The 23,017-nt window shown below is 41.0% G+C and overlaps 1 protein-coding gene across 9 annotated transcripts in view; it reads left to right on the forward strand.

Annotated features, from left to right (window-relative positions):
- The first annotated feature begins 3,246 nt into the window (after positions 1-3,246).
- Positions 3,247-23,017, forward strand: part of pbx3b (pre-B-cell leukemia homeobox 3b) — a 57,047-nt gene continuing 37,276 nt past the window's right edge. The window contains exons 1-2 of one of the 9 annotated variants that reach the window (XM_005926905.3): positions 3,247-4,851; positions 5,441-5,520. In XM_005926905.3, coding sequence (XP_005926967.1) covers positions 4,604-4,851; positions 5,441-5,520 — 328 coding nt within the window. In that variant the 5' untranslated portion in view covers positions 3,247-4,603. The remainder of the gene's footprint in view (positions 4,852-5,440; positions 5,521-23,017) is intronic. The other 8 variants (XM_005926907.3, XM_005926906.3, XM_005926913.3 and 5 more) reach the window with 8 other exon arrangements.

Genomic DNA, 23,017 nt, shown 5'->3' on the forward strand with positions numbered 1-23,017 from the left:
TGATGACAAAGTGTTGTCTCTGCACTCATAGGTGCTTATTCCTATGCCTCGCTAAGCACATTTGTAAAAATATTGTCATTTTATTTAACCTAATCTGCAGTACTTGTGGAAACAACATGTCAAATTACGTCTAAATTATTTCTCCTCAGATAAACTGACCTGCACTGTTTTCACACCAGCAGCAGTGGTTAGCGCAACCCCTCGGTTATGTAAAGATGGTTTTGTCAACTAGTAGACCCACAGTGTCTTACTGTAAGGAGCTGTCACATACGGAAATGAATTATGTTGACATATGGCTGAAAACAACGGCGAATAGGCCTGCTATGCAATGCAATGAAGAATCATGCACTGCAACAGAGGAGAGGAGTCGGAGCCGTACCTTTGAGCCCCTCTTGACAGGTATGCAGTGTGACTTGACAGCTCAGTATTTCAATGATAAATGCAGTAGTCCTGGGACTCCCATTCACTAAACTCGAGAGTGCATTGCTCCCATACTTCAAGGTCAAATGAATGAGCAAAACCACACAGACCACTAAAGACAAATTAGATTTTTTTTCTTCTTCACATGTTGAAATTGATTGTGATGTGAACATTTCAAACTTTGGAATTTGGTAGATACACTAATGCAAACTTTTAGCATCAGTGATTTCTTTTAAATTGACCACGTCAGACGATTTTATTGTGAAACAATTATATATTCATTTATAGGTAAGATTTTCTTACCTATTCTAGTAAGGAAATCAGAAGCTGAAAGGTTATTTTAAGTAATGACTCACCTTATCATGACTTCAAACAAATTTCTTTCAGTAAAAGTTGCTCCCTTTTCAAAGATCGATCCACTCCCTGAGTTCTGACTCATGAAGATGAATCATTCGCTAAAACTATTCACTATTTTAATACAGCATTACGTGGACCCCTGACAGCTGCCAGGGAAATATTCAAAAAGGAGCACTTCCTGAAGTAATAAGATGATTCTAATAATGCTGAACGGATAATGCACTGATGTAAAATATGGTCATGCCACATCATATCCATCTTTACCATCTATATGAGACAGGTGACTTTCACAGGTGTCATCAGAGCTTAAAATGTGTTAGCTATGTGTGACATCACTGTTATAGCACACTGTTTTTAAATATTTGCCATAGAGAAAGTGAAGACCACACACTTGGATCACACCAGCGAGATTTCTACAGTCCACAGCCACAGTCTCAAACCCATAGTCAATCTCTTACTTTATTCCAGTGTCAGTTACACACCTATAAAATTTTGCAACTGCATATTGCAGAGTTGTGACTATCATTTTGACAAAATCTGTCAACAGACACACAGACAAACACCTGGCGAAGCACTAAAAAATGCCTTTGTGGTGGTTTCTGCAACATTGTCTTGACGACCACATTTTGTCACAGTGACACACATACACACACACATGTAGATGTACACACATGTACACACAAAGACAGATAGCGCAAGGTTAAACTTTCATATAAAAGACACTTAATCAGGGAGCTACAAACATATTCAAGCTTAAGAAGAAGGTGGTATTTTGTGAAGCTGTCATAGCACCCGGCAGTCCCTCTATTGGTCAAACAACACACATCTTTAATTCTTGCCTTCGTTTTGAGCTCAGCATCACATCTGTAAATCTTTGAAACTTTATACTGTACGACTGCGACACTGCTGTGTTGACGAAATCTGTCCACAGACAGACATACAAACACCTGCCAAAACACTCAGAAGTGCTTTTGTGGTAGTTTCCGCTACAGTAGTTGTCTCCAGGAAAACAGTTTTTCATGATGACGCACTGACAGACTCACAAGTTGAACATAATGCCAACTTTCCATGTCAGAGTAACTTCTGTTGTTCATCAAATTCAGACTTACATTTTCCATAAAATGAATGAGCTCAAGGGTCAACACCGTTTAATGAACATCAATACACAAAACATGTATATTTGTCAAATATACATGACATGTTTAAAATGCAAAGATGTCACATTCTAGAGAAACTGCTAGTTTACATCTGTAGACGTAGGGAAGGTCAACATAAACCTTTCAAATAAACAAAACCATACACATATATGACAGAAACAAATGAAACATGCTTTTTTTTTTTTTTTTAAAAATGTTACAGTATTTTTTTTTCTCTACATTTCAGGTTTCATGAATTAAGCTAATTCCAAATCTGATAAATATCTACAAATGCAACATAGTCAAAATTACAGGCAGATGTTGACTGTATAGAACATCCTGTTTGTATTTTGATTAAATTAACTGTGCAAAAATAATTAAATAAATAGATATTTTAAATGCACATGTTCACTCGGTGTGCTAAAAGGTGCTTATAAAAAAAAATCATGCTACATCCTGGTATACTTTGCGTCCACGGTACAAATCAGCAGGCTGGTTGGTCACCAACTACTAGTTTTTATTATTATTATTTTATTATGAGAAATCATGCATAACGTAAAGGAAGAGCGTACTCACAGAGGGGCTCTGCACAAGTTTGAACCAAGGAGTCTGGCTGTGAGGCAGACGTGCTAACCACTGAACCACCATGCTGCCTGCTGAAACTCCCACTTCTATTATTGATGGCTTCACATTCACCTTTGCACACAGTTACCAACTGGATATAGCGCTTTACTTCAGAAGTAATAAATAGCATTTTAGGCAGCTTTTCTGTTTTTTCAGAGGTCCGGTGATACACTGGATGGGCCGCTTTAAACTATTTACACGTCATTTATTCAGTGATGTCAGGGTGGAAGAAAAGTGGCTGGTGGAGAACTTAACAACTCACTTGAGCAAACAAGTCCATATATTTAGCAACACGGCCGTGCTTAAATATTGTTTATGTGACTTTGTCACTTCATTGCAGGGTAATCAGAACCAAGCAAAGCCTATCTATCAAAAGTTCACCATTAACGTCTTTGCACAACACAAGCCCTCTTTTGTGGTTTCTTCGTATAAAACTCTGTCCACATCCTTTATTCCTACACGTTATCGCTGAATTCATTTTAACTGAAGGGAAAGCCCCTATTTTTTTTCTGATCTCGATGCTTATAGTAGAGGTGCACTGTATATTTGCTGCCATTCCTCCGGCTCAACAACTTGTCTGCTGCCATAGCAACTGCGAAAGAGCACAGAGCAGCGCCGCCTGCTTGTGCAGTGGATGTCACTCGTAGCAACGACCAATCAGAAGTTCCCATCCTTTTGCAAGCGCTGTGGTGAAGATGGAGGGATGAAGTGGGTGGGCTTTCGGCATCATGCATCTGCCAGCATAGGACGCGGAGCTCGTCAGTCTTCGTCATTCTCGCCCGGGATTGGTCGAGGAGCTTTACTTTCCAATAATATAAACATGTCTACTGCTTGCCTGGCTTGAACCGAGGCTTACAAGGGACTGTGCAGTTCTACATCAAACTGTATAAAAACTCTCATTATGTGTTTGCTTGTATTGCTACAGAGCTAAATCTTTGTTATTGCAAGAGAATATGCACATAGCTGCACGTGCACGCGTGAGGAAACGAGGATACCCTGCTGCCGCTGTTGCAAGAAAGAGAGGGGACTCAGCCGTGCTTTCATCATTATAATCACCATCCTAAGTACTAGCGCTTAACATTTTGTTTTTCGGTGTTCAGGCGAGAAGTGACAAGAATATAGACCCCTCCTCTGCAGGGCGGAGCGTGCATTTTCATTTCGTATTTTGTATTTTTTTTTTTTGTGATTATTTTTTTTCCTGCCCTCTTCCCTGCTCTGACACGTCTGCACTGAGTGAGTGGCATTGGCACACTGTCAATCGCTCACTACTGCTGCCATCAAACAACATAAAACACACACAGGCAGAGGCTGGAGCTCATAAATTTCAGAAGGGCAAGATATTTTTTTGCGCATCGCCTTAATACAGCGTTGTCTCCTAATTAATTTCCTCTCGCCGTTGCTTTTTTTTCTAAGCAGAAATCTCCCAACTTTTTGTACATTTCATATTTTTTGTAGTCACATTTGGAAACCTTGCTGCAGATTGTGTATTTTTTTTAAATACTGTCAGTTGTCGCGGGGATAATTTCTGCACATTTATAGCTGACACCTGCGAGCCTAAGATTGTTTTTTTTATTTGTTTACACGTTTTCACAGCGGATATCTTTTTTTTTTTTTTTTTTAATTTTGTTGCCGGTGCTTCATGAGGAGGATTTGGACATTTTCGAAAGGAAATGCGCCGGAATCCCACGAAGAGCGCTAATAAATGAGAGACCACCAAGGACCGTTTCTGTCTCTACCGCCCGTCAAAACCCAGAGAAAAGACTGATTGCTATGAGGATCCGTGCGGGATGTGATGGACCGTCAATTTTGACAAACAAGTTTTAAAGAAGAAGAGAAAAAAATATTCATGCGATTTTCTACAAACACAGCCGAAATCAGCGTTTTGGCACTTTGGACCGCGCGTAAAGCGACGACAACTTGGACAGAAGATTTACGCTAAAAAATAGTATTAATAAAAACTGCTGCATATTTTTTAACAAAAGACGCGTGTGTGCTGCCTAACCCCGAAGAATCACACAACCGTACATCCTTCCAGTCTGCGGCATATGTTGTAGCCGATTTCGTATATGAGTTTTTCAATTTGTGTGGCTCAGTGCACAGACTCTTTAGCGGCTACTATGGACGATCAAGCCCGGATCATGCAGTCGATCGGCGGTGTCAGTCTGGCTGGCCACTCGGTACAAGGAGGCATGGCACTGCCGCCTCCACATGGACACGATGGGACAGACGGAGACGGAAGAAAACAAGACATTGGTGACATTCTGCATCAAATAATGACCATAACTGATCAAAGTCTGGACGAGGCGCAAGCAAAGTTGGTTGATTTATATGTTTTATTAACTTCGCCACACCAAAAAAAGAAAAGAAAAAACAAAACAAAACGCCGAACGCATCATTATTGAGATGTGGCCCGTTTAACTTAACTCCCCAATGCACAACAATAGGCTGGAGTGGCTTTAATGATAATCTCACTCTGAGGTGTATTTATTGCCTCGCAAAGCTTTAACACAGTGAAAGTTGCCACTGAGGGAAGCACAGCATTTTAGTTAAACTGTCCTAGTGAGCACGTGTTTTATAAATGTTCATTCATCTACAAAAGTCTACGTGGTGTTGAAACACAATTAATGCCAGTGGGCTCATGTTATGCAGGGAATTGCCACTGAGACTAATATTTACATTAGGGCTTGGTGTTATTTGGTGCTTTTTTAAAAAATAAAAATACTATGACACAGTATACATTTTAGAAGAAAATGCTAACTTTCTGAAGAAGAGGCTTGGAACATTGGAAGGCATTATTAAAGTGGCAACTAAACTTAAAAGCGTGTCCAACTCTATTAACTGTTTGTGTCAGACATGTGAACTATCAGTGAACTTATTTCAGTATTTTATTTTCTCTTATACTGAAACAGGAAACACGGACTGAACTGTCACAGAATGAAACCAGCACTCTTCAGCGTTCTCTGTGAAATCAAAGAAAAGACAGGTAAGATCTTTGTCTAAAATACTGTAATATCAAACTATAAACTCCACCGTTACAGTGATACATGCAATTGGAGAATCAATAAAAACACACAGGCATTTTTTTTTTTACCTCTCAGTGAGCTGATGACAGCCTGCATCCAGGTTATAGGTGACCTCTGACCGAATGAATCAGTCACTTTTTAAAAATATGTCACCGTACCATGCAGAAACTCCCGTTGTCACGGAACAATAGGCAGAGTCTTCTTCCACTGAAGATGCTCTTTTTTTTTCTTCTGCAAGTGTGCTTTAAAGCACTGGTTTGCTTGGATTTGAACATAAAGTGCGCTCCAGATTTCACACTCACCACCCTGCCAGTGAAGAGGCTGGGGAAGTCCCGTAGCATATGCTCTACATATCCTAGATCACACAGAATCCATGCTGGAAAACCTGACAACGTTTTGCCATCAACTTATAAGAGATTTTTTTATTAGTCAAATCATATGATGGGCTCGCAGAATTAATAATTCGACTGCAGTTGTATGAAAGCCTTCCTGCAAAGGTGGATGGTTAATCTTGAAAAATGCAAACAACACATCTCCTGGAAGCTTAGTTAGAGAAAAGGATTGTGAAACAATAATAAAAAAAATCCTCTTTTTATATATTTATATGAGCATAAACTGTTATTTCTGTTTTTTAGGACTAGGATTGAAAACCTTTAGCATGCACACACACTTCATTCATATATTATTGAGAGTTGTAATTACAAGCGTTCATTTTTTTATAGCTTAAACTTTGTGGTTTTTTTTTTATTTCAAGTCCAAACCTGTATCCCATGAGATTATTGGTTTTACACCTTATGGTCTATTTTCTTAAATAAGGACGCTGGCTTTTTGATGACAATTTTTTTGCAGACAATGCTTATTGAACAGGTGCTTCAAATATCTACTCTCCTATATGTTAGCTATTTATTTTTCTAGTAATATGTATTTTTAAAATGATGAACGAATTTGACTCTACTAGAAAAAAAAAGAGTAAACCTTCTGTTTTGTCAGATTTGTGACCTTTGTGCGGTTTATGAGGAAATTAGCTTGAAGGAGGTCATAAAAGTTTATGAACTTCCTCAACACAGGTGGCGTCCACAGGGGCAGGCCGAGGGTCCACAGTCTAGCCGAGCTGCTCTGCTATGTTTGTGAGCCTGTTGATTTCAGGCAATGAAAGAGACGGAGCACTAATAAAAAAAGAGTAGATGCAGATCAAACACGATGCCAGCTTTGAGGCGGAAGTGTTGCTGCGATTGTAGAATGTGGAGCTCACTGAAAAAAACAAGTATTAGAAGTGATTTTTAGTTTCAGACCCAAACCACTTTCCCACATCAGTTTTACTTGTTTGTTTGTTTGAAGTTATAATGGCTCCTGTTTGAATGTTTAAGCTGTGTGAACTCGAGTCATTCAAGTTAGCATGGAAATTATTTAAAGCAACATCATTTGGTGTGTGCACGTGCACGTTTGATCGAGATCCTGGTAAGAAGTGAGTGTGAAAAAGAGACAAGACAGAGGAGGAGAGTGAGCACAAGCCTGCGTGCGTGCATGTGTGTATGTATGTGTGCATGGTTAACCTGTGGTTTAGAGTCACAGCCTCCCCCTCTTAGCCATTGACAGAGCTCAGCTGGTCTGGTGGCCTTGTTGACCGGTCTGCTTTTCCAGCTCACAGTAAGCCTTTCACTGGCTCCTACAGCATCATTCACAAGGCTTCCTTGGCCCTTTCATGTCTGTTGAGATGGCACATGGGGCCGCTGTCTTTTAGCCATGGAGCCCACCGCTGCCTGAAAATGGCTTTTAATAATAAATTTGAAAGTGGTCCAAGAATCATCAGTGTAATTACTGCACACATGTATCATGTTATCAGGGCTTATTGCATGGTGTGCAGGTGATTAGTAAGACTAAGGTCTGGCTTTCGTATTATTTTGTGATGAAGATGGCGAGACTCAGTTGCATTTTGAAATGATTGCGTTTTGGAACGGAAAGGTTAAGAAAATGCATTTTCTAGTAATAGCAAGACACTTCAAAGCGTTTTTTTCCAAGGTGTTTGGAAGTTTATGGCACTCTTTTAACTGTTATTGTAGAGCTACGGGCACATTTCTGCATTGCTAATGCCCTCGAAGTATTAATTCACTTTGATATGCTAATTAGAGAGCATTATGCAAGAAATGAGATTAAGTGGCAGCATGAAGTCATTTGCCTGTCACTAAATTGAGTGTTTTAGCAGGAAGGCTTTTTCCTCCAAAATTTCTTGGTTTTGCATTTAGATAAGCTGAATGTGAGATTTGGTTGGCAAGTGTTGTTCTTTGTGCTTTCATGTGTGTGATCTTTTTTTCCCCCTTTAGGTTGATACATAAAAAAAGACAAACAAATCAAAATCTTTCATGTCTCTAACTGTTTTAGGACAAAGGATACATTCACGCTGTACCTTTTCCCCCCCTTAGGCTTCATGAGGAGACAATGAATGCATTGAGTGAAAATTGCCTGCGATTCAGATGAGTTTTGCAGTTATTCCTCTGTGCTGGGTTTGTTTTATCCTGCTGGCTACTCCCTTGTCTTGCTCTCTTGCTTGGAAGAGAGGCTCACAGCAGCAGGAGCAGCGGGAGCGGCAAGAATAACAAAGGTGAAAGATTACCTCCATATGGTATTTCTGACCAGGAAAAGAGAGGTTCTGTAGCAAGACTCCTCTTTGATGTGAGGTTTAATCAATAGAAAGAGATTACAGAAAACTATTACAGGCTAAATCATGGAGTACTACAGAGAGGCTTAGCCCTCTCCACAGCTCTCTCAGCTGCGTGGCGCTTCTTTGGCTGCGTATTGACTTGTTGTTTTCGTGACCTTTGACTCATCAGGTTCAGAAATGGGGGGTCTGGAGAGGTAGGGGAAGGAGGGAGGGAACGTGGCAGAGATTCAGGCTGATGAATGCTGCGATCCTGTGTCAGAGGCAGTGGATTAGGGAGGGTACTGCACTCACAGGTCGAGGCGGTGTCGCCGTTTGGTGTTTTTTTTTGTGCACGTTTTTGATATGGCTTCTGAAAGAGCTGAACGTGCTTTCACGTGTGCATTTGGGTCTGTCCACGCTGTGTTCGGTGCTCGACTGAGAAAGACTGTGCTCACTAAATACAGTTCAGGATGAGCCTGTAATTAACCACATGCAAGCTGGACTAAAAGTGTTACCTGAAGTAAATAGAGTTAGGACTGAGTGGGTAAGCATTTCTGAATTCTGTAGGGAGCATGAATTTTAGTGCTGCCAAAGTTAATGAAGAAACTAGTTCTAATTGTATTATTATCATTATGATTATATTTTTATTACACTCTTTTTTCCTCAAAATTAAGGAGCTAGGGAACAAAAATATATGTTATTTTAGTCAATTCTTTTCTTTTCTTTTTTTTTGGTTCTACCTCATGGGTTTTTCTTCATCCTGAAAAGGCTCCAGTAAATGCATGACAGAGAACAGAAAGCTATTCAGCAGCAGACACAATTGACTTTGGCTGCTTTTTGTCTCAGAGAGCCCCAGTGATGCGGCTGCACTGACTAGATAGTGTTGTGCCGAATGGCTTGCGCACAGCTGGGTTCTTGACTGGCTCAGTGTCAGGGCCACTAGTGCTTCCCCTTCTAAAGCACAAGGGGGACCGAGGAAGATGTGGCTATTATCTAAGTAGCTCCCAAATACCCTCCATTTCCCCATCATCAAAGATGAAAAGAAGGAGAGCCAGACAAAGAGGAAAAAAACAGAGTATACATATTGGTTTCATTTGGAAGGGTAAATGCTTTTGTGTTGTGGCGATAGATGTCTCTGTAGCTGTAGTGGCTGGTATCTGCACGTACAGAACCTCAAATCTTTATTTATTTATTTATTTATTTTTCTTGGGGGGGTGATCTAGTGCTGTCCTTCCATCTACGCACGCACCCATCTTCTTGCACATGTCTCCCTCTCTCCCCCTCGAAGCGCTTCAAGCGTTTTCTGCGGGTTCCTGCGCGATCAACAGCTCATAATTGTTTTTTGCACATACGTTATGCAAATGAGCCTTTATGGCAACTGGCATAACAATTAGCATCCTCCAACAATATTTTAGTAGGTTAATTGCGAAATTTCTGAATTGTACATCTGAGTTGTTAATTAGGCATGACAGAGGTGGTGAAATAGTTATCTTCAGGCGGTGGCAGCCAGCAGAGGCTGCTTTGGATGCAAAAAGGAAGGATTGATTGAAATTAGTTTACAGCAGTAGGAGCGTGCCTGCTGGAGACTCTTTGCATGCCCCTCTTGCTTTTTGTGGCATCTGTTTGTTGCTGAATGCAAAAAGCACGAGGCAGACGCAAACGTGAAGAAGGTGGGTCACATTTTGACACCTGTAGAAATATTGCGCTTTTTTTTTTTTTTTGGCTGTTTGAAGAAATACTCGTCCTGCTGTTGTTTTTAATTTTTATTTTTTTATGTCACTGCAGCTGGACTGTAAACCATTTTATAACTTATTTATTCCACTTTTTATTTTTGCATTTTTTTAAATGTTAAAGTTAAATGTAGCAGGGAAAAACAAAATAAAATATCCATCTGTATTTATTTATTTATTCATAGGCTAAAATGTATTGATGAAAAAAAAATTGTTGCAAAATCTAAAACCACTTTTAATGCGTTTCTGATTATGAAAACACATTTCATTATGAGTTTTTCTTCCTTTACACTCGTAGTGATTCTATATGATTTCAAGCTATAGCTGGAGTTTATTTACAAGTAAGTAAATAAAGTCACAAAGAGACTTTATTTTAAAATTACTCTCCAAGTCTCTTGTGTCATGATGTTCATTACTGTGTCACCCGATGGCCAAGTGTATGTAATGCCATAGAGCTGGTTATTAGTGTAAAAAGCGTTACAGTGAAAGACTGGCGCAAAGCAAGTCCTCTCTCAGTAATGACTCTGCTATTTATAGGTCCCTATTTCATTAGCCCTAGTGTTTCAGGGAAGAGTCTTCCTCATGGGACAATAGACACCATGATGTTCATTTACTCTTGTACACATTACATGTGGACAACTAAGTGACCCATCATCTGTGAGTGCAAGAACATGGACAGCGCTCTTGAATTTCCTCCTAATTTAGCTTTTTTTGTGCCTGTGTTTAATCTTTTTTAATAGATGGACTTTTTTTGGAGGGGATGTGTGTGTGTGTGTGTGTGTGAAGGTGTTACAGGTGATGCGGTTCTCTTGCTAAAATGATGAAGGAGTTAAAGCCACCAGTCACTAAATGCACACATTTGTAATATCTCGACACCGTGGCGGTCTGCGGCTTGTTGTGTGACAAAAGCGACGTGATACACAATCGTCACCTTTCTTCTCTTTACACACGATTGTTTTCCAAAAACGGGGGAAGGAAAAAAAGGGGCTCTTTGCTGTCTCTGCTACATTTGTGAGCTTGAAAATGTAGCCCCTCTCCCCATTGTTCCAGATGCCATTGTTCCACGTTTCATACATTAGAATGATATATTGAAGGCAGAAATGGGAAAAAGACTGCAATGCAATGAAATTTTAATCAGCGTCTTCTGCTGCTTTAATAAGGCAAATAATTCTTATTGGCTGCTGTGTTAAGATTTCTAATATTTAATTCATAACAAACCTTGCATTATTCTGCTCTTGCCCTAAGACAAGCTCCACTCTGCTGCCTGCTAAAAGGCAACGATGGAGGAGTGGAGGGGGTGTTAAAGGAAGTGCACACCCAGCATTTTTCTTATCAGTTTTGGCATAAATATCACACTGTTTTGATATCGTCCGTGAATTCAAATATCTGTTTAAAATCATTTTAACTAAACGTGTCACTGGAGCTAATGATGGAGAAACTGGGCTGGCACTCCTGGTGATCAGTGGACAAAGGCTTAAGTAGCTTTCTTTGTAATTTTGTCAGCAGTCAGTTAAGTGCAACCATTTGCCGGGCTAACTGTCTTTTTATTTTCTTTAGTCCTTGAAGTTCATTTTTGCGTCTGAAGTAATGGAGAGATGGCGAGGGGCCAGCAGCTAGGTGCTGGCTCATGTTACAGAGAAACGGTGGGACCTGTTTTCGTCTCTCGGTGAAATGGCTTAATTGGTGTCAGAGCCCCAGGGATAAAGGCCTCTTGCTCTGAAACACAGCCACACAGGCCCTGTCTTCCCTCAAACCAGGAGGAACGGCCGACGTCTGCTGGTGAATGAGGACTAAGCCGTGGCATAACAATACCAAATGATGTTTGGGATGACAGAAATTAATATGCACTTGCTCCCAGAAAGCTATGATTAATGACGGCGAGCAGGGAAATGCTGTCCCTCCTTTTGCTCCTCTTTGATGGGGGATTGAAAACCAAAAAGAAGGAGTGAAAAAAGGCTGGTTTCTCCTCTCTTTAGAAAGTGGAGGAAGTACATTACACACTGCTATTCTTTTTTTTTTTTCTTACTTTATCCTCAAGCAAGAGGCAGGAAAATACCGAGCACTGGTAATGAATTTTGGAACCATTCAGTAACATTGTGACCTACTATATTGTCCTGTTGCAAAATCCTCACAAATACATGGATCCTTTTGCAAAGCTGCTCAACCACTGGTCATAATTTTGACTCTAGTTAAGAATCTGATATCTAATATTATTTGTAATCGTTAAAAAAAATTAGCAAATGTAATTTTAATAAGAGTTAATAAGAGATGACCTGACGATGGCTTCTTTTCGTATAGAATTTTACGCACGCCCATTGATTCCAAGCCAAAGGTGTGAACAAAATGGTGGTGTGCTGTTGCCATGATAATGATCTGTATCTGTTGTGTCCTAGGAGGAGACGCATGAATATTTAATTGTGTCTGCTCGAGAGATTCCCCAGACCCTTCTGTTCATTTCTTACTTTCTCTAATGCGTTTCCACCCTCCCAGGTACTTCCTCTCTAAGTAATGGAGAATTAAAGCGTGCATTAAAATGATCTAAATTGCAATGTAAGGGATTTCTAAGGACATTTGTCTCAGCACAATGCGGCTGAAAATTCAAATGGCAAGTTTTGACAACGGACATTCTGCTGACACCGTGTATTTGCTTCACGTTGGCTCCTCAAATAAGCATTTCCTCTGTCAAAGTGATTGATATGTATTAAGCGTGCGCTTTTTACACCACGCCGCTTTGGGAGATAATGTGGGTGCGCGCATATAAGTTTTAAACAGCGAATGAGTTCCCCCTCATATTGATCTATTTGTGTTGGCGGAGTGGCAGGTGCTATACGAAGACTGTGTCAGCTTTGATTGTTTGTGTCAGTGATCCGAGCCGACACTGAGCTCTTTTACTGTTCGTCACTGCACTTGCTTCCTGTTGATGAATGGCAGCGCACTGCACAGATCCTCAAAAAAAAACCTCGTGTCTGTGCTGTCTCACCAGCCCTCTGAATCAACCTTGGATCTCAGAGATTTTTTTATCTCTTATGTGTACACTTGGATTTTGTTTTTCCACTTCTTTTTATTTTGTAATGCTAAACTGTGGGACATACCTAAAATGTCCACAGGACTTTAAAAAAATTTTTTTTTAATGAAATCCAATAATGTAAAAGCTTTCAATGGGAAAGGGAACATCAGTTGATGAGGGACAGGAGGTGTGGTTCCTCTCCTTCTCTAAATATTCAAGTTTAGTTCTTAACGTGCATCTGTGTGTGTGTGTGTTGGCAGGCATGCTAGGTTATGGCGTGAAGGTGAGCCTCTGTAAGTATGCAGAGCACGGCGGGCCTCGCACGGGTGCTGAAGGAGAGCATGGAGTGGCAGAGTTAATTTATTTAATGACTGAGCGTCTTATATCTCCCCAGCCCTGATTAGAATCCATGCTTGATGAGGGAAGCGATAGAGGGGAGTGCGCTGCCCCTAGGCCCTAGCACGTACATTCACGGTTTTCTTTCTCCAGTGCCTATTCCCCCCCCCTCCCAATCCACTGGGTTTTGCAATAAAAAAAGAAAGACATAAAAAGGAAAAGTGCACCACCAAGTAGGATAATAACCGCTTGTGTCCGTCACGATATTTCGTGATTATGTCCGTACATGTGATCGTTTTGTTGCACACTGGCAGGAAATGCAGCTCTGAGCCTGATTAAATGTGCGTGTTCGTGTGTGTGCGTGTGTGTGTGTGGCGTGCTCCGTGATAAAGACGAAGTGCTGTGGAGCTCCATGAACGTGGGAAAGCCAAACAGAGCGTGTCACTTTGGCAGCACGGGCTGTCAGCATTGGGGAGCTGCAGTTGTAAAAACCATGACCTTCCTCTTTGCCAGCATGTCTCTTGCAGAGCCAAAGCACTGCCCTGTAGATCTGGGCTGGCTGTGGGAGGGAATACAAACACGGAGAGAGGGACAGTTGGAAAAAAAAAATGGCAAGAGCCATAATTGTGAGGAAGGGGCGGCTGAAGTAATGAAATACTTCTTGGAGCTATCATAACTGAGAAGGTGAGGGAGGGAAAGCAAAGAGGGGGGAAAACACTCGGCGGCTTCTAACATTTCCACGAGCCATCATCAGTAATGCCGCTGCAGCCTCACAAACCAGAAATTATTTCTTCAGGCGTCGCTGTCAAGTGTTATTCAAATAACACCAGCCTCACATTTGAATAACAGCCGACATTTTGAATTAATTAATCAGACAAGATAGTCTGGGCCTTTTCTCATTAGTCTACAGGTCAGGCTGGGGAAGATATATGCGCCGGTGATGATATACTTGTCTTTAATAGTGATTTATGGAGATTTTGGATTGTACTCGATTTGTCAAAGGGCCTGGTAGCAGAAAAATAGAAGAGTGTATATTTCATTACCTAATCTTTGATACGTTCCACGATGCTAAAAGATACAGTCCCGTTGTGTAGCTGCACAGGAAGCTCTTTTTATATTCGCTCTTCTTGAGTGAAGAGGCACACACACACACAGAAACACAAAGACACACATTTAATCTCATACTGTAGGCCTCCCATTTTACTTTTCCTATGCAATTAAGCGAGAGCTGTAAATTATAACTGTACCCTACTTTAATTATCGTGGTGTAAAAATAGAGTTCCTGTCTTTGAGAGGATTTCATTAACTTACTCAATATTCCATGTCAGCTCGGAGGATCACAAGATTGCAGTGAGGTTTGTGTTTAACATCCTCTGAATCAAGTGGGTTACTTACCTAGATGCTATTTAATTAATAGGAGGAGCAAATAGCAATGGGTTTGCATGTAAATATAGACTCCATATCTCCCTGGCTGTAGTTGACCTCAGTTGGTTTGACATTTTATTTGGGTTTCATAGTGGGTTTTGTGCGTGCGTGCGTGTGTGTGTCTGAGTGTGTGTGTGGTCACAGCGAGCAAAAAAAGTACAGTTTTGAAAAGGATAGTGCTCATCATGTAGTGTCACTTACTTCATGGGTTGTTAGATATGAAGTTCATCAGCAGCTATTTGTATATATATATTTTCTAACATACAGCGGGTTTAATTACCCAGAGTAGACATGTACATCTGTGATTTTATGCTGCACAACATGTGTGTGTGTGTGTGTGTGTGTGTGAGTGCTGGAGAGTGTCAGGAAGCTACGAGCTGTTGCCATTCCAGTGAGCAGCCCACACAAAATGCACCAACACCAGTGTGACAAAACATTCAAATAAATTGCTGTCAGGCTGCCGAAACACCAAGTGCAGCGATTTTTATCTGACATGTGGAAGACCCAGACATGCAGTCCTGACAAGTAACGCCGGAGCACCTGTGAGAGACGAGCGATAAAAATCAGGATACGCCTGATCCTCGGCATAACAATACCTATCATTACTTGATATTATTACTCTTCTTTAAGAGAGAGCTCAAGATGGAAAGATAGTCTCAACGCGTTGGCTTCTTTTAAAGTCTGGATAATAAATGATCTTTGGCCGCTGTTTATTTAGACGCCCACCCCCAAAGAAGAATTTATGGTTAAGTGGAATTATGAAGGCTGATGGCTTTTCAACAAGTATTAAAATGGCTTTTACATTCATGCAGAAATGTTTATTACTCTGAGAAAATGGTCGTATATTTTTTTTTTTGTCTGAAGGTTCAATATAAAAAGTGCTAGTGTTTGAAAATTTAATTTACCGGTCTAGCATCAGCATTCACAGATGCAATCAAATGCACAACACACACACACACACACACACACACACACACACACACACACACACACACACACACGTTCTTAAATATTTACATTAGGCTTTTATAATGTTTAACGCTCTTGAGTAATTCTGCTTTTTAGTTCTTTGCAGCTTAAATAGAATTTAGTGCAAAAATCAACCTGACTGATGATCCTGATTGACTTAGTTTCACCGCTGCACGCAGCATGGAGGCACAAATTAATACTAAGAGAGTCTGCGTTGCTTCACTTATTCTCATTGAGTCTCCAAAATTGACTCAGTAATTCTTAAATCCAATTGAGAAGCATTAAAAATGTGCTTTTTTCGAATCTCCGAGACAAAGGACTCACTGTGCAATGTGCCATCCATTCTCTACTGTATTGTTATTTTCTCCCTTATAGGTTACTAATGAGGAATCGGCCCTCATTATGATTTTAAGGATGAGAGAGGAAAGCTTTTAATTAATGATACGTAAATGGTTCTGAATTGATTATGTTAGAATATCAAGAGAGATGGGTAGAAGCTGTGGTGTAATATATTTTAATTAAGAATTAATTAAAAATGATGGCAATTTTATAGAGGCAGAAAATAGAAGAATTTATTCTCTGTCACAATTAAATCAGCCCCTGATTTAATAAACAGACACATGCTGTATTCACTGAAGAGTTATATTTATACGTTGCGAGGCAGAATTATCCCAAATATTTAAAAAAAAAAAAAAAAGAAAAGATCAGCGCAGTGTGTCAGTGGTCGACCACAAGCTGGGTTCTCTGGGGTTAATGGTGATTTATCTCATTCCTAATTCATGAGATCCTCCTGGTCTGTGTTAGGTGGATCAATAAAGCTGTGTTTCCTTTTTGAATTCAGTGTCTACAATTAGATTTGCGACGTGGAACACAATTAGAAGTAAGACATGAATGCATGTTTTTATCTCTGGTGGCAAGTGAATGTGCGCTCCCAAAAGATATCAATCTGTTTATGAGGTAAAAAGATTTGTGTGAAAAAGATGACTTGTGACTAGACGTGGACCCTTGTTAACCCTTTTAATTGTTATCTGCTTTCTTTCATTCATTCTTCGGGCCATGGGGAAGCGGAGGACGGCGCATTAGCCGTGCGCGCCGCTATTAAAGGGAGAGAGGTCTTTGTTTTCTGCTAACAGTGGCGTACATGCTCCGTGCTAAACTCCGCGATCAATGGCAGAGAGGCTGCTATCACAGCACTCGATGCAGGCGTAGCTCAGGGGGGCGGCATGCGGCGGGGGTCCCTGGTGGTTCATTTTGATTGGAGCGCAGAGTTTTGTGTTGAAAGGCGAGGGAGAGACAGGCTGTTGGAAGCAAATCCCCCTGGATCAGTTAGAGCTTTGCAACAAAAACACCTTGATATTCCTGGGAACATTTGCTTAGGAAAAAGAATGAATTTAAATAAACGGGCAACGAGAGAATGAAATGATCTAAAGCATTTCTGAAGGTTTCTGTGCTCAGAGAAAGCTCGTGTATCTCTGGCTTAGAATTAATTTAGCAGCCACTTTTCAAATCACAGTAAAGCGCTGCAGTGTACAAAATGGAAATCAGTGTAGCTGAAGTGTTTTGGTAATGTCGTTCAGCAGCCTTAAAAAAAAATTAAAGTTTTTTAAACAAATGAAATATATAGTAGGTGGAGGGTGATTAAGATGGTGTTAAGTTGATTGTTTGTGTAGCAGCGTGTGAAAGAAAGCCTATATTAGCTAACCAATCTAGAGTGGGAGTAAGAAGAAGAAATGCCCTTTATTAAACACTGAATAGATTATTAGTCCGAGTCTCCTCACGCGAGATCACCCATAGAGGCTCAGAGCCATCAACAGTCACGTGCGTGCACATCGAACGTCTGTGAGTGCGCACACAAATATAAACGCGTATGTGACGCGCAGAGGGACACATGTTGAGGAAAAACGCACAGGGGCCCCAGATGTGTTCATGCATGCACACGCTGTATATATTGCACGCACGCCAGTGGCTGGCAGAGCATCTTCTTTTTTGACACCTGCAACTAGTTGCAATACATCACTGTCAGGATCACTTTCTCCACCCATCCGCATTTGCACGTTAGTTATCCGCGGAGGCCTTCGTCAAAAAGTTGAGCAGTCCTGACATCAGCTCCCTTGTGGGAACCGAAAAGGTGAAGTTGTGCTGGGAGTTGCCGCGGCGGGTGTCATCGCTGGCTGTACTCGCTGCACCCAACAGCACCGTAATGACTACTGAAGAGAGAAATGATGCTTTAACATGTAACTGTTATGCCATATTAATTGTGTGATGGGCACGTGAAGGGAGATTGTGAACGGCAAAGCCAAACACGTTGTTTTCATCCTGATACTTTTCCCAAGTTACAACAAATATTGTCATAAAATGGAGGGAAAGACATGATAAAAAGCCAGGTGGAGCTTATTTTATTTGGCGGTTCTTCTAGTAAATGTACTTGTGTAAGTGACGACGAGTTTGGCTGTTAAGGAGGAAGTAGTGAGGGCATGCTACCCCTTCTGTGAGCCCACTGCGGAGATGAGGAGAGCCTGAGAGTGGCATTGCTTGCAGTGAGCACCAACAGCGCACTGGCCACGACAGAGAAGAGGTGGGGAGTAGCGGTTGGTGGGTGGGTAAGGTGGGGGTGGGGGTCAGTATCTGAACTGGCTGATGGGAGCCAGAACATGAAACAATGCCGGGGGAACGTCTGGTGGGTTCGCTGCACAGAATTACAAGCGAGGGAGCAGGCCTGCTGAGGCAATTACAGCTTAATGGGGTCATTTGGAAGGCAATTGCCAGGGGTTAATGTAGTATGGAGAGATGAGGTGAGATTGAAGTGAAATTTTTGGCTAGAAAATGTGTTCAAATGAAAAGGGAGCAGGCAGACAAGTCGTGCACTGATGGGGTGGGAGGTTGATTGGGGGAACTGGAATGCAGGCTTTCACTGCCACACAGAGAGACATTAGGCCTGACCGTTCACTCCAATGTACACCAGTGCAGGCAAGTGCACATGTCTGCACAGGTACTTTTGCACTCTTTCTCCTTTTGGCCTCTACTTTCTGCCCAAACTGCGAACAAGAGGCCCTCTGTTAGCACTCTGCTTCTGAACACTGCCTGTATTACCCACAGGCATGCCCAGTGGAGGTTTTCTTTTGCCTTATATTACTTGTGATATCAATTCCTGCATTGGGAGCATCAACCATCAGGGTACAAAATTGATTTTTTTTTTTTTGTGCAATACAGAGAAAGATGTGTCAGATAAAATACAAGAGGCACCTTAGAGAACAAGGATAAAAAGGATCATTATGTGCTGTTACGTTAGCCAGTTCATTACCTTAATTGCTCAACATAATCCGGTGTTGGAAGGGTGCATTGGAGCTTTGGGAAGGAGTCTTTGCCAGGGCTTCCTACCCCGGGTCTCATCTCCCTGATCCCCTGATCTGCAGTAAGCAGACTGATCATGCTAAAGCTAAACTTTGATCAAAGCCAAACTTATTTAAGGTCAGCCATGTGAAATCTCCTGGGAGCTGCAGTGTGCGCCGAAGCGGACTGCGATATAGGAAGTAGTACAGCGCTGTGGCTTGCTGCTGCTGCCGGTGACCGTGCTGGATCACTGGACAGCAATAGCATTATCATCAGCCCTTTCAAGTCTTCAGCATTTTTACACGATTATGCTCAACAGTGGAACTTAAAACCATCCACGGCTGGAGATTCCTTGAGATTGCGTTCTCGCTTGCACTCTTATCCTTCTCTGTCTGTCTTTTTCTCCACCTCGCTCTCTGTCATCTCTGTGAAGTCTGTGTATCCCCTTCCCTCCCCCCTCCCCTTTCCCCATCTACACAGGGTTTTGGCCAAGAGCCGGCCACTTCACTGAGGCAGATTTTCCCAGGCTCCCCGAAGGCTATTTTACCAGGATTCCCATTAGATCTTTACCCATTACCAATGTTCCAAATCATTTACAGAAGAATCTATTTATTTTATGTCGTAATGAATTCATTTGCCAAGCCTATTCTTAATGAAACTCTTCTTTTAACATGCATGAATGAATCATTTACTGTATTTTGTATATTTGGTTTGATTTTTGTCTGTCACTGTCTCTGAATATGCCCCAAATCATTCCCACAGTATGCTCTCCGTCACAGTGCAATATTACACAATGCAGAGGTGGTGGAGCATTGTGTCAGTGCTGCAGGAAAAACAAGGATGATGCAACTTGTGTTGTCATTTTAGATTGACAAATAGACAGTGGCAGACCATCAGAAAGGGGAAGAGAGTGGAATGGTATCGCTGACAAACTGCTATGACCTTTGGGGTCCTTTGGCCTCCAGAGTGCAAGGCACATACAGTGTTTACCGCAGGTCAGCAGCAGCATGAACATGTTGCTCCCCCATGGAGAAAAAGCCTATTGCGCTCATCGCACCGAATCATCAACACCAATAATTGGTCAGATAATCTTTAGTCAACTGGACGCATAGTTCCAAAATATGTTTTAAAAAATTTAAAAATACAGAATCTGGGCATTATTTTAGCTTTGAAACAACTATTAATTGGCTATGTCGAATATGCCAAATTCAGTCTGTAGTGCTTGAAGCCATGACATCATCCAAAGAGAAGTAGAACTCCCAAAGCTGGTAGGCACTTCTCTTTCCCGTGTTCCATGTCACTAAAGCATCCCATCAAAGCTCGCCTCCTTCCTGTTGTAAGGTAGGAAAAAAAAAATCGATGCTGCAATCTTTTCTTTTTGCCTCCTCCAATCCGTAATTGAAATGGAAAATCAAATGAACGGCAAGCAGATAATTGTTTTATCAATATTCCCTGCCTGCCCTACAAGGGTCAGTGCAGAATGATCATGAGTCGGGGATATGACGAGGACAAAATGTGAAATTGAACAGCTAGGAGGCAATAAATCAGCCTTGACAACTAAGAGTGACCAGCATGTAGCTGCAGCAGGCAGCTCTCCCTTCAGAATTTGTCCTAAAGCTGTCTGCACTAAATGGGGAATATTCATCTCATTATTGTTACACTTAATATTGCTATCAAATATTATTCTTAGAGTCCAGACGGGAAGTCAAGGTCACCCCTTCTATTATTGTTGTCATTGTTAGTGCGTGATATTGAGACTATAATGGAGGGCAATGCCATATGGTCTGCTAGGCTTACAAAGAGACAAAGAATAGATTTAGTGACTTGTTGTGAGTTGAGCAAATTGGTTTGTTGTTTGGTTTCCCTTTGATGACTCCTACCGCTTAACTTAACATCAGATTACATGAACTTTATATTAACTTATGTTAACTTACATTCTGTTGATTATATTTCTTTGGAGCTGGAGTTTTCAGAAGATAACGCTGTGCTGCAAAAGTCTGTTTTTGTTTTACATCAAAAATCTGCAAATAGGCTGAACTATAAAATCAAAATAAAATGAATGAATGAATGAATGTTAGAAGCTACAGTAAGGCCACACTCATCAGGTAATCAATTAATGACTAATTAGTGATCAGCGATGCATGCTAGCTTTTTTTATGTTCTCCTGTTCTTATGCATCTTTAAAAAAAACATTGTGCCAGCTTTCCATGTCTTGCAAAAACTGCAGATAAAACTGTTGCCAGGAATCGACATCTTAAATCATGTGACATCCCTTCCCATCTGGCTCATCCAGTTGCAAGGCATTGACAAAAATATGAAATTGATTTGGTTGACGGGTGTTAAAGAGCCGACAGGAGAATGTCACAAACAATGAATGGTCACAGCTTGGAGGAAAATCAATGACAGAGGTTGAAGCCAGTCTAGAGTGCTACTTGGCAGCGTTACACTGTTCCTGGGAAAGAGCTGTCTTCTGGCCCTGGTTGTCTGATCAAAAGGAGAACTTGATCGTTTTAATGATGGAGGATACGATAAAGATGACAGCTGAAATAAGGACGCTGGAGCAAAGATTGTCTGACTTTTGTGTAGGTCGAAGCTAATGCGTTGTTTGCAATTCATTTTAGAGATTTTTATCCATATCCATAATTTGATGTGTGGCTGTAATTTAAAGCACATAGGTGTGCTTATAGCCTTTTCAGTATAACCTTGCATGGTGGAGATGTATAAATAACACTGGTTTACAGTCAACAGATGAGAGGAAACAAATCCCTTTTAGTTTTACTGTTTGGATTATCATCCTTGAAAAAAAATGAATTGGCAGAGTGTCTTTCAAGTGGACAAAGTGATGAAAATCCCCCCTACTTTGTTGGGATTGCAGTTGTAAGCTTTGCACCATATGCTACTTTCCTCTTTAGCTGGGATTATGCCATCATTATTGCTGATAAAAGCTGTTTACTGCCTTGGCTCCAAATCGATGCTCGGGGCGCTCTGAAACTGGCATTCCCTCTCCAGAAGAGTTCATTCCCTGCCAGCTGCTCAGGATTCAACCCCCTTTTGTTTAAGATTTCACAGTTTTTGTAATGTTTATTTTCTATTTAGCCCCCCTCCCCCACTACCACCTTCCCCCCCATGGATTTTTTTCTGCATTAGCATATGTTTACAATAATTTGACATTTACATTTGATTTGCTTACAGCAGATTGAAGGTGTCTGAGGCATGGTTTTTACAATACTCCTGGAGCTACAGTGCTGGAAAATTCAGTACATACAAATAACAAGGCCTGTTTGGAGTCGAGGCTTTTGGTAGCGAGGAAGCTGTCGTGGTACTGAAAATACCCTGATTTTACAGCAACATCCTAAAGGCTTCCTTCTCACACTGTTACCAATCAATGGCATAATCAGTCAATGCAGATGCAGCTCGACAGCTGTGTTAAGATAACAACCGGTTCTCATGACTATACGGGCCCAGATGACCTTGTGCGCTTCAAATTAATAATGTAAAATCAACACAAGACAACCACCCCCCTGGTTCCCATGCAGACGATGATGAACTACCTTTTTGCCTTACCATCAAAGGCCACTCAGACTAAGTCATGTTTCAAGGCATATACAATAATGTCACTTTTTTTTCTTCAACCCCCCAACTTAGGCTCCATGTCCCTTAAATAATGTCTCTCACTCTTCCTCTACAGCTCTCTAGTACCCAGGGAAATCATACTGATCAATATTTCCCATTTTAGAGGAACTGCAGCAAACATTCACACAGGATTTACTGTAGCCCTCTGTTAGACTTTAATCAAGCTATAATTTAGATCCAACAAACAAAAGGTTCCCTAGAAAATAAATGGAAAGTCTATTTGCAATTTTACAGGTTTTTCTCTTTTATTGGGCTTATTTAGTCTTTTGTTGTTGTGCAGATTGTGCTGTAGTAGTATCTATCTATCTATCTATCTATCTATCTATCTATCTATCTATCTATCTATCTATCTATCTATCTATCTATCTATCTATCTATCTATCTATCTA

The sequence above is a fragment of the Haplochromis burtoni genome, unplaced genomic scaffold, assembly GCF_018398535.1.
Source record: "Haplochromis burtoni strain Fernald_Lab_line unplaced genomic scaffold, NCSU_Asbu1 Contig_95, whole genome shotgun sequence".
In the NCBI taxonomy this organism is placed as follows: Eukaryota; Metazoa; Chordata; class Actinopteri; order Cichliformes; family Cichlidae; genus Haplochromis; species Haplochromis burtoni.